Genomic DNA, 14,279 nt, shown 5'->3' on the forward strand with positions numbered 1-14,279 from the left:
CCAATTTTACAAAGTGGTAATAATATATGTAAGTATATATGTTAAAAAAAACTCTACAGCTGTACTGTCCAATATGGTATTCACTAGCCATAAGTCACTATTTAAATTTAAATTCATTAAAATTAAATAAAACTAAAAATTCAGTTGCTCAGTCTCACTAGCCACAATTCAAGTGTCCAACTGCCACATGTGGCTAGTGGCTATTGTATTAGTACACATCTAGAACATTTCCATCCTCATAGAAAGTTCAAGTAGACAGTGATGATCTAGAGGCATACACATTAAACTATTAAAAGTGATGTGTGTGTTGTGGGACAAACTACAGTGGACGCTTACATTTTATGTTATACATTTCTGAAATGTTTACTTCCTTGATAATGAACATGGATAACTTTGATAATGAGAAAAAATAAAATAAAGATAATGAGAAAGAAAGAGAGAGAGGGAGGGGTACTATAGTGTTTTTGAGAACAAGAAGTTCACTTTTGCCAGGGTCTTATAGACAACAGGGAGCCAATGGAGGATTTTGAGCTTAAAGTAACATTATCACATGTGCTCAAGAAAGGAGTTTAGAAGCAATTTGGTGGCCAAACTGGGGAGAACTACTAGAGATAAGTAAGCCAGTTAGGAAGTTACTATAGTACTTTAGGCAAGGGATGATGAATATCTTAACTAGGGAAGTAGCAGTAGAGGCTGGAAAGAAAGGACAGATTGGAGAAACACTTTTGAGGTAGAACTGGTAGGACTGGGCAATCGCCAGATGGAGAGAAAGAGAAAGAATTCAAGGCTGACTGAGTTTTCAAGCTTGGAATACTGGATAGGTGGTGATGGAGATGGGGAGCACAGGGTAACTGTACAATCCCAAGCCTATCTTTTCCATTCATTCATTTTAATTCAACTGATATTTATGAAGTTGTACTGAGGGATAAAATATACCCCTCTTCTAGATCCTCACTCTCTTTGGGCTAATGACGTTAGTTTCATAAAGGGAATATAGATGTATGGGTGTAGGAGATGTAAAAAAGGAACAGTATGAAGGATGGTTAGAACAGTGGGCTTGAAACAACCAAGTGGATCATATAGTAAACATTAATAAACATATTACAATGAAAAATGTAGGCACTAGGACTAGGAAAGTGAAAAGCACTAGGGCTGGATATTTAAGTCAGTTAATTATACACACTGTTCAAATCTTTTAAGCTAGAGGCTATATAATTTATTACCTTCAACCGAGAAAATGACAGCAGAGGAGTGAAAAGTCATTGTCTCCTTTTCTCTACTTTTAATGGGGGTGGGGTGAAAAGGGAGAGTTGTCATGTAGGAATATTGATATCAACAAAACTTCAAAATGGGAAAATGTGCATTCTAAATTTCTTTATTTTTTACATCACCTAGCAAATGATACAGAGGACAGTGTTCTAGCAGTCAGAAAATAAGTGAGTCAGCATAAATGAAGCCTGCTTAGGCTGCATTCAGAGGCAGACCTATACAAAGAAGTCAAAAAGTTCTGCTTTATACTCAGAGCTTTGAAAACCCATAGATACACAAGCTCTTCATTTATTTTACACCCACTTTTACTTCCTCTTGATACCTCGGAATCAACACAAAAATACATCAGAGAGTATTTGAGCTGGAAGGACCATTAGAGATCATCTAAAAGTTTTTAACCTGAAGTCCAGAGGTCTGTGGGCCCCCTGAAATTAAGGTCCATTTTTTGTATGTATAGCCTTATGTACAGTTTTCCAGGGGGAGAGAGTCCGTCATATTCTCAGAGATCTCTGGGTCCCCCAAAAGTTATACCATTAGATTCTAGTCCAACCACCTTGTTTTACGTATAGAGAAACTAAGATCCAGAGAAGGGAAGAGATTTATCAAGGCAGAGAGTGAATTAGTGGCAGAGATGAATCTAGAAACTAGGTTTCTTTACAACAATATTTCCACCATGATACACTGCTACTTCAAGAGATCCCATAATTAAAGTCAGTGCAAGTTCTTAAAAGTCCTGATTATTACCTTTGCAATGAAAATTCCAGCATCCATAATAGCTTTAATGTGTCTCAACCACCCTGAGCTCTCCAGGCCGCTAAGAAATTCACTCATTGTTGGAGTTTTCAATTCACAAACTAAGGTAGAAAAGGAAGCAAAGATTGAAATTTACAATTACCTCAGTTTATTCACCAAGAAAGGAGACAAAGTGGATCCCCATTTCGTAAATGAGGAAGCTGAGGCACAGAAAGGACAAATGATTAGTTGGAAACCACACAGTGAGTCAGGGACAGGACTAGGGCTAGAGCCTACCATATCTCCCAGCTTGGGTCTCTGCTTTCTTGAGTTGTAGAACCCACCCCCACACCCACAGAAATCTCTGAAGAAGAGAGTCAGAAGACTGAGTCAGCATCCACAGGAAAACACTCACATTTCCTTTGATTGGAAAACACATTTGATTCCCATCCTAATTCCACCCAGACCATCAACATCTGTCTCTACTCCCACACCCCCACCACTTCCCTACAGCCCTGTGCTGTCTCAACAGGTTGAAAAAAACATTCCAGTTAATTTAATACACTTTGTACTGGTTATCCAGCAGAGGGCAATCTTTTGTTTCAAAAATCTGTAAAAAGTCCCCTTCTTCCATAGTACTATAGAATAATCTGGGACAAAAAGAAAGGCGGAAGAAACCCAAGGAAGAGGAACACTAATATCCTAAAAGGGATGCAAGACTGAGGAGACAGGATCTGATAAGGGTCATGTCAGGGAGAGGTCCTAGCAGACAGCATAATTACAAAACTGAAGAATAGAGGAATAACAGGGAGTTCACTAAAGAAGGCAGGTTTTCACTATTTCCTCCTGAGTTGACATACCACTTCATGGAATCCTGGGTAGTGGCTTTCGAAGAAATGTTCTAGACTCAAGAGTCTTATAAGGCCCCAATCTCATTTTTATCCCATTCTGACTCCAATTATCTTGCAGTGATGACAAATGACCCAACTTATCTGATATCAGCTTTATTCCTTTAAAGTCTAAATTCACCCCTTTTACCAGTACAGTGATGAAATCAGACTGACTCCTTATAGCACATTAAATGAGGTGACTTCTTACCTTGAGGATGATGAAATGAATCCCAAATTCATTTATACTTATGTTGATCTACTCACCCCTGAACAACAGCCTCTGTAATTCTATAGAGAGAAATGATTTCAACAGCAACTAAACCCAGATGGACTCCACTGAGTTATGAAGCTGAACATCTTGGTTCCTCTGCCAGACCACCACTGCTATAATTCAGTACTGTGTAAGTTGGGTTCATACTATATAGTAAAAACCTTATCACCTATTGACTCTGCTCACCTGGTTGCTTTTATGGTCTACCCCCAATCAGGCATGCTTTTTGCGTATATAATAATGCAAAGCTATGGCCTCTGGCCTAGCCAAGGTGAAATCCCTGTACCTTCCAAGAGTTTCTGCAGGCTGCTCCGCATCACGTGGATGTTCTCAATGCCCATGAACCTGAAGCGAATGTTGGCATAGTTGTCTTCGTTTTCATACCCCTTCCCAGCTGCTCGGTTGGCTATGGCATTCAACTGCAATAGTTGAGAACATAGTAGAGCAGATAGAGCAGATGATGAAAGAACAGCGTTCAGCAATCTCAATGCCTCATTCTAAACAGTTTTAAATCTTACCCATTTAAAAAGAAGGTAAATCAGACAGGGCACATTCTGGAATGGAGAGAATTTCACTGATTTTTAGATCAGGTATCTTAAATAGCACAGTAGTATAGGGAAAGAGAGAGATTTAGTGTTTTTGTTTTATTACTAAAACCCTGATTAAGAGATTGAAAGATATGGTAGCTGTAAAGATATCTGATCTGAAGAACTGAAATAATTTTGAGCTTCCTATCACAAACAAATGTTTTCTCAGCTAAAAAGGCATTATACTGAGAAACATGTGAAAGTTCAAAAATCTTTAGAACTGAGAGGCTCTAGAAAGAAGTCTAAGATCTTCAGGGCCAATTAATTTAAATAGCTATTCTAGAAAAATGTCTAAAACATAATTGCATGAGATAAATGACTTTTACTCACTGATAAAATTGAAATGGAACTACCAAGAGCTGTTTTTAATGCTATGGTCAGCTTGTGGTAATCAGAGTATTTCTAGGTCATATGAAGAATGCTGGGAGGGATGGAAAGTAAATGAGACTTGCAGAAAGGAGATATTAATACAATAACTAGAAAGTAGCCAAGATACCTTCTAGGATGATAACCCTGTTACTAATTAAATGATTTTCTGTTGTCTGGGCCTGTTTTCTCATCTTCCAGTATTGTACATTTCAGAAGGCAGGAGGAGCATGTATGTGGACAGGGTGTGGTTTTTGTATTAATAGAAAAGAACGCCATTAAAACCTCAAAAGCACAAACTATTCACGTTTACATATGCATAGGAAAGAAGTCTAAGTGTCAACATATTCTGTTTAGAATGTAAGTACTTGTTAAAGGGAGAAACGTGATGGTAATTTTGATATCTTACCACACAATGTCACTGAGCTTTCATTAAATTAATGACACACGTCAAAGGAACATCTGTGGAGGTATAAGCAACAGCCACCTAGTAGCAAGGAAGTTTGCTGTGATTGATGGATGCTTCAGAAAACAAAACAGTAATTACAGTAGTCCCTACCCAGGTCTGGGCAGCACTAGAAAAGCCAGCTACTGCAGACAGTTGGTTATATCATACTAGTACACACTCTTTGAGAATATGTTTGGCAGATCTGAGGAACAGCTACATAGTAGCAGCCCAGTGTTCAAGTAGGGAAGACATATAATATTTATTGAGCCCCTAGTATATGCCAGACACTGTGATAGATCCTTTATATACACTATCTCATTTAAATCCTCACTACAGTCCCTCCAGATAGGTACTATGATTATTCCTATAAGAACACAGGCTCAGAGAGATAAACTAATTTCAACCAGGATCATATGGATAAGGGCTAAAGGAAGGATCTGACCTCAGGTTTGTCTGGCTTCCAAGATTGTAATTTTTTCACTACAGTACAGTTTCTACTAAAAGTATAGATCTAAGCATCCAGAAGAGGGAAGTTGCTAGATATTTCTAGGCCTTCTGAGAAAGGAAAAAGGGACCTGTTAAAGAGGGCTTTTGGTCTTGGGTTTGGACAAAAGCACCAATCCTTTCGGTTGTTCAAAAGCTTGGTTTCTTTCTCTTTACCATTTTAAGATTATTTAATCTTGATGAAAGATACAGATTTGATTACTCTTTCCAATCCCAGAATGTGAGATATAGGTACAGTTGAAGCAAGTCAGTAAACTTCTGAGAAACTGAAGGATGGTGCCTGAGCAGAAAGGGAAGTTATTTTCTCTCTTGAGCCCAGTCAGTCCTAGGTAGCTCTGAAGAACAGCCAGTGCAAGATCCCCAAAATGGGGCAGAGAGTTGTCTAAGGCCACTATCTGGTTTTGTGTGCATCCAATTACTCAACTCTGAAGCCACAACAACCTGGCTTAGGCTTAGATCTAAATCACCAATTTAGCAATCACTAGTCAGCAATGAAACTTCCTAGTCTGCCATACTCCACACATCAAAGTAGAAGCAAAATTATTTCTTTTTGGGGCTCTTTGTGAAAAGGACAACCTTCAAGAAAAGGTAATCTGTCCTTTACTTGCTCTCATGGGGCACAATTAATTCTTCTACAATCCCTTATAGAGCTAAACAAAATGTTGAAGGTCAAGGAATTAATGCAGTGTGTTTAGGCTGATACTTAGGTTGATCTGAGGACCCTCCTTTCTGTGACATTCACCTTTGAAAGGGTCAGCCTGGCAAAACACATTGTAACAAATCACGCAGCTTTTGGCTTTTGGAAAGATCAAAGGATTTCACTAGGCCCATGTCCACTGCCAAAATCCATGGCAAAATTACTTTCCTGGTCTTTTCTTTTCTAGGACCAAGATTTACACTGCACTTCATTGAACTATGAAAAAATTAATCAGCAAATAGTGCTGTGTGCTAAAAAATTAGTGCCATATAAGCCAAAGAATTTTTGTTAATCATATAGCAGTCACATTTGTGAGCCCTGCTCCTTTAGGACACACGAAAGTATTATTAACCCACTGTGGTTTAATACATTATGTACAGAAAGATATGTTCATATTAATAAGTTTCCAGTGTTAAGTTGAAGTGCTCTCTCTGATAGTAGATTTAGACCACAGAAGAGGAATACTGAAAATTCTGATTAAGGAACAGATTTAGCGAAAAAGATGAGGGAATGTCAAAGAGCCTCCAGGTCATTCAATTCAGATATCACAAATTCAGGAGGCGGCAAAGGTAGGTTGTTCAAAGTACCTGCTCACAGTCTTGCTTTACAGTGACAGTCTACAATAAAATGAGCTCCAAATGGCTTGCTCAAATGATTTTACACTATAAGCCCATATAACACAAACCTAACTTTCCCAATAACACTGTAAAGCTCAACATGTGGGGAGGGGGATTGCAAGATGAGTGAAGTAGGAACATCAAAGAGGTCATTGAAGAATAGATACCTTTGGTCTTGTGTCTACAACATACATAAACTGGCCCCCTGGGTTTGTTTGGCTAATGGCCTCTAGCAAGAGCTCATCATCTATGCAGCGAGTGTTAAATCCAGACAGAGGCTGGCTACAGCGGCAAATGGCAGCCTGTAAGGAAAAAACGTGTCAGTTGAGTGATCATAAGCAAAGATGGTCACAATTCCTCATTGATCCCAGGTTCAATGAGCAGAGGAAGAGGATACACCAATTCAGGACAGTGCATCAAAGAGAGATGTGGCTCTGAAGCCCAGCCATTCCACTGACATTGGGGCACCCTCCTGCCTCCCTCCGGCATGTTGGCTGTATTACCACAAACTGCTGCTCAGAATACTCTTTTTTTATTTTCTACCTGGCTAAGATTCCCAACCCAGTCTTGGCAAATACAGACTACCAGAAAATCATATCTTGAATGTTTCCTTAATAAAATTCTATTCTCAATAAGTATTAGGCTAGTATTTTTCTGAAACTGCTCTGCTTTTTTCTTTCAAGTAATTTTATTGGGATTATAATGGTTTATAACACTGTGTAATTTCAGGTGTACATTATTGTTTATCAATTCCTGAATACACTTCATCATGCGCACCCCCAGTAGTCTAATTTTTATCCATCACCATATGTATGTGTTCCTTTATCCCTTTTGCCCACCTCCCAACTCCATTCCCCTCTGGCAACCACTAATCTGTTCTCTTTATCCACGTATTTGTTATTTTCCACATATGAGTGAAATAATGCAGTATTTGTCTTTCTCTGTCTGGCTTATTTCACTTAACATCATACCCTCAAGGTCTATCCGTGTTGTTGCAAATGGGACTACTCAGCCATAAAAACTGCCCCACTTTTTATAGTCCCAGTAATATCTCCCATATAAACCAGAGGCTTGCAGTGGCAGGAGAATTCAAGACAGAGCAAAGATCTAGAGTGTCTAAAGAGAACAGGGTTCACCCATTTCCAGAGTTAATAGCAAATTGGAGGGCTGGTTTGTTTCAAGCCATTTCAATATAAAAACAACATAGCTATTTAGCAGGTATGTCTGGTAATGATTAGTTAATGGACTGCATTACACTTTGCTGTGGTTTTTAAGGAGTCTGCTTACTTTGATAGTTTGACACAAGGACACCCACTACTCTTTAGCACTTGAATAGTTTCCTTGAGAACTTGACTGTTTGTCTAACTCCAGATCTCAGAGTGACCACAACAGGCAAGAACTATCCTATGGAAGTTATCCTTTCCTATGGAAGGGGACTCAAATAGAAGAGCTAAGTGCTTTTCACTACTTCCTTAAATTATATGAAAAGTAGTGAGAAAGAATCAAGGACATCTGTGTTCTAGTGGGAAGCTACAGTCCTCAAATATCTTCTCATACAACTAGTTCCCTTTCATTCAACAACTTCCCATCAAGCTGGAGCCTGCAGAGAAGGAAAGAAACAAATGAGCACACTAAAAATGTCACTTCGCATCTGCACAATACTTCCCAATTTACAAAGTCCACATATATTTTTCCGTCACATGACCCAGTTAAAAACCCTCAGAAGTACTACAGTTCAGAGAAGTAACTTGCTTGAGGTCACACAGCTAGGAAGTGGCAGTGGTGGGACTTAAACCCAGGTCTTCTAGAGCCAGGTTTAGTTCTCATAAGAGAAGTCTGCTCAACTCACATTGTTCTCTTTGTAGAGGTAGGAGAGCACAGGTACACGTTCTTTACTTCTGAACTTCGAACTTCCAACCACCGTTCCCAAGGTAACAGATTTAGGAACCACTATTTCAGGAGGGTAGGTACTGCATATCTAAAAGAAAATAAACTCACTTTTTAAACTCATTTTTTTTTACATTTTTCACTTGCCAGCAACAGGTTAGAATAGCAATCACTCAAACATTAGCTGTCTGGTATTTATCATTTAGAATCATCCATTCCTCAGAAACAGGAACAAAATATCCTTGATGCATAAAAGATTTTCTAAGCATGGTACTATTTCCTAGAAAGGAAAATAGTGAGACATACAAGAACAAAATATACCTTTAGAATAACTAACATTATAAGTAGAAACATATGTCTATCCTTACTCTGAAATTCCTACACTTGCCTATCAGAATTAACAATGTATATTGCAAACAAGTAAATTAAAACAAATAGACTCAAACGTAAGGCAGAGGTGGAGAAGGAGGAAACATGATTAATCTTTCTTAAAATGCATACTGGGTTTCAAGTATGCACATCCTGAGGATATTTAAAATACTAGTCTAGAGGTGGAGGTATTGACATTTTAGTTGTTACTTACTCTATAAAAAGACTGATACAGTTTCTTAAATTTATCAGCTTTTAGTGGTTATCAAAATCTATCTTTCCAAAGAGATAATGACAAAATATTATAACAGTATGGACTTAACATTGCCAAAATATTTCTAATCACTCCAATAAGTAAAGAACACTCTTAAACATTTGATGATGGATCAAATAAAAAAGTGAATAGGCAAAAAATATTAGAGGTGGATCAGATCAAGAATGCTCTACATAACTCACTAAAGTCAATGTCCTCAGAGGCCAGCTCTGGTGGCCTAGTGGTTAAGTTCAGCACGCTTTGCTTTGGCAGCCCAGATTCAGTTCCCTGGGGCAAACCTACACCACTCCTCTGTGGCCATGCTGTGGCAGTGGCTCACGTACAAAAAGAGGAAAATTGGCAACAGATGTTAGCTCAGGGCAAATCTTCCTCAGCAAAAAAAAAAAAAAAAAGAAAAAAGAAAAGAAAAAAGTGTCAATGTCCTAAGAACACCAAACATTTGAAAAAGATAACGTTCTCTACCCATCCCCTTACTTGGCTTAGACTTTGGCCAAGCTGGTCATACAAAGAGAAATACATGGAGCTTCCTTTTAAACTCAGAAGGCTATGTGCATCCAAGATGCCAACAGAGATATATCAGACCTCACTTGGGGGACTTAGACACATATTTGAACTGGAAAGAATTCACCTTGTCTCTACTCATTCCTGTCAAGTCTGATGCTAACAAGCTACCTCACAGTTGGTCCTGCTAAATGACAGCTCATCAACCCTCATATCTAGTGGCTATTCAAACTGTGTTACCAGAAAGCCATTACAATGGCTGTCTTTTGATGACAGTAAAACCTGGAAATAAAGATCCAATAATTCAGAGATACCACTTAAACACCAATGACTCCCTATGCAGAAAAGTTATCATAGCAGGCCTGACTGCCATCCTTAGAAAGGTCTGCTTGCAAAGTTGGCCCTTGGCTGGTGTTTTGGATCTTGGATTTTTGAGGGTTCCCACCATTCCCTAACTGGTAAGAGTAACTCATTGTGCCTCAACTTTTTGTGCAAATAATGTGATTTATTCTGAACACCTGCTTTCCTTCTGGTCATCTGGAACTTTGGTACACACTAGGCAGAGTGCCTATGTGACCAGCCCCCAATAAAAATCCTGGGCACTGATTCTCCAATGAGCTTCCCTAGTAGACAACATTTTCCACATGTTGTCACAACTTGTTGCTAGAGGAATTAAGCACGTCCTATGTTACTCCACTGGCAGAGGGCTCTGAAGCTTGCGTCCGGTTTTCTCCGGACTTTGCCCCTTTTCCCTTTGCTGATTTTGCTTTGTATCTTTTCACTGTAATAAATCACAGCCACAAGTACAACTTTATGCCAAGTCCTGTGAGTTCTCCTAGTGAATCACTGAACCTGAGAGATGGTCTTGGGGACCCCCAACACATTCCCAGAGCTCTTTCTTGAGATCCAGACTCAAACGCTTGATATCAAATATTTGGTATCTTTTTAATCAACTTGAACTCAAGTCTAAAACTGAAGACACTGACATTCCCTCTTCCTGTGCCCCTTACATCTTGGCTAACATATCCATTACCCACTTGGGCAGCTAAGCCAGAAACCAGGAAACCTGGGATGCATACTAAACTTCCCTTTTTCTCCTAGCCACATTAATCTGTCACCAGGTTTTGGCAATTCTACCACCTAAATATCTCTTAAAACCATCTCCTCCCCATCCATAGTCATTGCGTTGGTTCAGGTTCTCATCATTTCTCAAATCATTCTCCTGCATTCTTAGCTACAGCAAACCAATTCTCCACACCAATACCAAAGTTATTTTCTACAATACAAATATACCCACATTCCTTTCCAGCTTAAAATACTCTAGTGGCTCCTAACTGTCTTCAGGATAATGTTCAAATTCCTTAATTTTGCCAAGAAGCCCTTCATGATCTGGCTTTACTTCCTAACCTACTTCCTTCTCTCTCTATATAAATTAGGACAGATTTCCTTCTTCATGCTATTCACCAAAGCATCAAGCTGTTTCTGGCTTTCCAGTCTGAATTCCACATACTCATCTATGCTCCCATAGCACCCTATGATTTAGACTATGAGAACTCTGACTCAGCATCTTGAGTGCAGTGGGTACTTCATAAATGCTCATTGAATGGCTGAATGTTGAATGAAAAGGAGAGATTATGAGAGATTTCTTCTTTTTTCAAAACCTTGTTTTCTGATATTCTTCTGTTTTAAAGATTTTTTTTTTTTTCCTTTTTCTCCCCAAAGCCCCCCAGTACATAGTTGTCTATTCTTCGTTGTGGGTCCTTCTGGTTGTGGCATGTGGGACGCTGCCTCAGCGTGGTCTGACGAGCAGTGCCATGTCCGCACCCAGGATTCGAACCAACGAAACACTGGGCCGCCTGCAGCGGAGCGCGCGAACTTAACCACTCGGCCACAGGGCCAGCCCCGATATTCTTCTGTTTTAATTAAATGAACCAAAAGGAAAACAACAATGACAAAATTACCTCATAGTTTTTGTTGGCATCTGTTATGGTCCAGTATCTATTGGGTATTCCCATACGCCCAAAGTCTGATATTGGGTCAATCATTTTCCATCCATTTTCCCTCATCTCTTTTGAGGATTTGGGATTATAAGAAAAAGCATATAGATCTTCGGGTAATGCTGGAGAAGAGAGATAGGCATGAAAATAAAGTAATAATGAGTAAAACTTAAAGAACAAGAGATAATACAAAAAAATAGGCTAGATTTCCTTCTCCCGAAGGGAATGTTTCTCAAACAGCCCCAGAAAAGGACAATGATTTGTGTACCAAGTTGACTTTATGTAAGGAATAAGAACTGGTATATTGCTTCAGTCTTCTTTTAAAAATGTTTTTAATTTTTTGTGATACCAATACAAAGCAGGAACATTCTGCCTGGCTTCCTGTGAATTGCTGGATCACGGACTGAACTGAAGCTTCAGGGTTTCACATGTGGGAAAGTAGTCCTTACCAAAAGTTTTTAACTGAGCTTCAATGTGATAATTGCACTGTTTGTTGTAACACACTGCAAAACATTAACAGTGTTTTTTGCATTGTACTTGTCAGGCCAATACCTGCTTCTGGCTGATAAATGGCCATTTCTTCTCTTCTTCCTGTCAACCCCATTTTCTCTCTTCACAAGATGCAACATGCAAGCAATAACTCATTTGACCAAATTATGTGGCAACAACTTTTCCAGAGATGAATAGAGTCTGCCAGAGACTTATAAAGTATCAGGCTGGCTGACAAGTAACCTCTGTCAATAAAATAACAGCAAATTCTAAGGAATTCTTCTGAGGAAAGGATGGAAGAAAATGGGAGGGAAAACATAAGAGCATGGAAATTCCACAGACTTAAATCAGAGGAAGCTGACAGGTTAGTCACTTAGAGGTAGGGTTGGAGGATGAGAGGGTGAGGCTGGAGGAGGCATGGATAAGTGCATTATTAAGGAGTCTGATGAGCTGCCCTAAGTCTTCTAGTTAGAACTGAAGGTAGGGGTTGGAACAGTGGGCCAAACATAATGATTTCAGGACAACAGGAAACAAATTTTGCTCCAAAGTAGCGGTCCTTCCTGGACTGATAAAAAATTTACAAGTTGATGCATAAAAGGAGGGAAGGAGAGAGAAGGAAAAAACATCTATTAAACATCTACTATAAACCAAGTACAAAGTAAAATTCACAAATGCATTTAAGCCTCAAAACAACCCCTGTGGGGAGCTTGTACTATCACTACTTTTACAGGTGAATAAGCTGAGCTCAGAGGTTTATATAATTTGCCTAAATACCATGCAGCTGGTAAGTGGCAGAGCCCAGATTCAAACTCTGCTGTTTAACTTCATAGTCCATGATCTTTCCATTATGCGATTCTGGGAAAAAACAATTAAAATGGTTTTAGATAAAAATACTATCATAACTACCTGGCTGAGAAAGCTTGAGCAGTGAAATATAAACCTCATGGCACACAACGTCGGAGTCTAAGACAAAGTGGGCCACCCGGAAGTTCTTGCAGTGGAGAATCAGGGGACAGCCCAGGCTAGTGATAGGCAACTTCTCCACAGTGTCAATGTGATGCAGTGCAATCTACAAAACAGAGAAGAACCAAAATAAATTCATAGACATGCACTAGTTCTGTCACTATCAGTGTGCCTGAGTCTCAGTAATGATAACAGCATAGACAGAGATGTGATTACATCTATGGCGTACAGCCATCTTTTGTAAGGTATAACTAGGTTTCTCTTAAACAGAAGTAAATAGTCGTAAAGCAATGAGAAGCAAACTGCACTGTTAAAAAACTTCTCTCTTCTTAAGGATATAAGATTAACAGGTTTGTGGTGAACCAGCTCACAACAGATGACTTCTAGCATGCTGTGTTGGAGTTTACAATCATAGCAGAATAATTGTCACAGAGGAAAATAGAACTTCCTTTCATTCTACCAAATTACTAGTTAGAATTATTATTAATTGGTATTGTGCTTTATTGTTTGCAAGATGGTCTATGATCCCTGTAATAACCCTTTTGAGGTATAATCATCCCATTTCAGGAATAAAGAAACCAAAGTTCTGAGAAGTGCATTCCTCATCAGGGGTCATACAGCCAAGAAGTGGCACAAACAGGATTGGAACCATAGCAGTCTAACTTCAAGTCCAGAGTTCATTCTCAAGAATTCTAAAAACTCTAGTCCTGGAATTAGGACTTAATTAGAAATCTTAGAGGGAAAATTTCTCCCCCACATTTTATACTCCAGTGACAGTAAAGCAAAGAATGAAGGATGATTAAATCTTTAGTCTCACCACTCCTGTCCATGCTGATGCCAGCAAAAAAGAAATGCATGGAAAGGAACTGGCAAAATAAACTGTATCCAAATAAAACAATTCTCTCTTTATAGAGTCAAAGAGCCATGGAATCATGGTTTTACATTTTAGTCTTTGATATTCTCCTACCATCTGTGTCTCTGATGTTTCCTGCAACTAGAGCCTGGATATTCTCTTTTCATTCTCTGGACTCCCTGTCCTGTGCCTGGAATGGCCTTCCAATCACCATTGTCTTTTCTTTTCCTCCACTCCACATACTCCATGCTCCAGCCCCACTATATTTAGAAAAAACATTGCTTCCAGGAAGCCTTTCAATCATATCCACCATCTAAGAACAGGGCAGGTGTGGAAACCATTTATACATTCCTAGCAGGGATTGTCCATCTTAATTTCTGTCTTAATTGTTTTGCCAAACTCAATTCCTGCCATGGCAGCTTTGGAAGGACCACAAATGATAATGTAATAAGAATCAATATATCAAATTTCAAGAGAATCAAAGCCCTGTTGATCAACATGGGAGATCTGTGTTTATGTAGTAAAACACTGATCATCAAGATCAGATGCCAGGCAAAAAATTGGT

The 14,279-nt window shown here is 39.0% G+C and overlaps 1 protein-coding gene across 18 annotated transcripts in view; it reads right to left on the bottom strand.

Annotated features, from left to right (window-relative positions):
• The window catches only part of MTMR8 (myotubularin related protein 8), a 183,584-nt gene that overhangs the window by 105,878 nt on the left and 63,427 nt on the right, over window positions 1–14,279 (bottom strand). For 11 of the 18 annotated variants that reach the window (XR_011434520.1, XR_011434522.1, XR_011434519.1 and 8 more), the window contains 6 exons: window positions 12,805–12,967; window positions 11,374–11,531; window positions 8,231–8,359; window positions 6,549–6,683; window positions 3,449–3,581; window positions 2,014–2,123 (listed from right to left, as the gene is read on the bottom strand). Coding sequence is in view for 7 of the 18 variants with exons in the window: in XM_023633933.2 (XP_023489701.1) it covers window positions 2,014–2,123; window positions 3,449–3,581; window positions 6,549–6,683; window positions 8,231–8,359; window positions 11,374–11,531; window positions 12,805–12,967 (828 nt within the window). In the remaining 11 variants the exon portion in view is untranslated. The remainder of the gene's footprint in view (window positions 1–2,013; window positions 2,124–3,448; window positions 3,582–6,548; window positions 6,684–8,230; window positions 8,360–11,373; window positions 11,532–12,804; window positions 12,968–14,279) is intronic. The other 7 variants (XR_011434523.1, XR_011434524.1, XM_023633934.2 and 4 more) reach the window with 2 other exon arrangements.

Source organism: Equus caballus, chromosome X (assembly GCF_041296265.1).
Source record: "Equus caballus isolate H_3958 breed thoroughbred chromosome X, TB-T2T, whole genome shotgun sequence".
NCBI classification, from domain to species: Eukaryota; Metazoa; Chordata; class Mammalia; order Perissodactyla; family Equidae; genus Equus; species Equus caballus.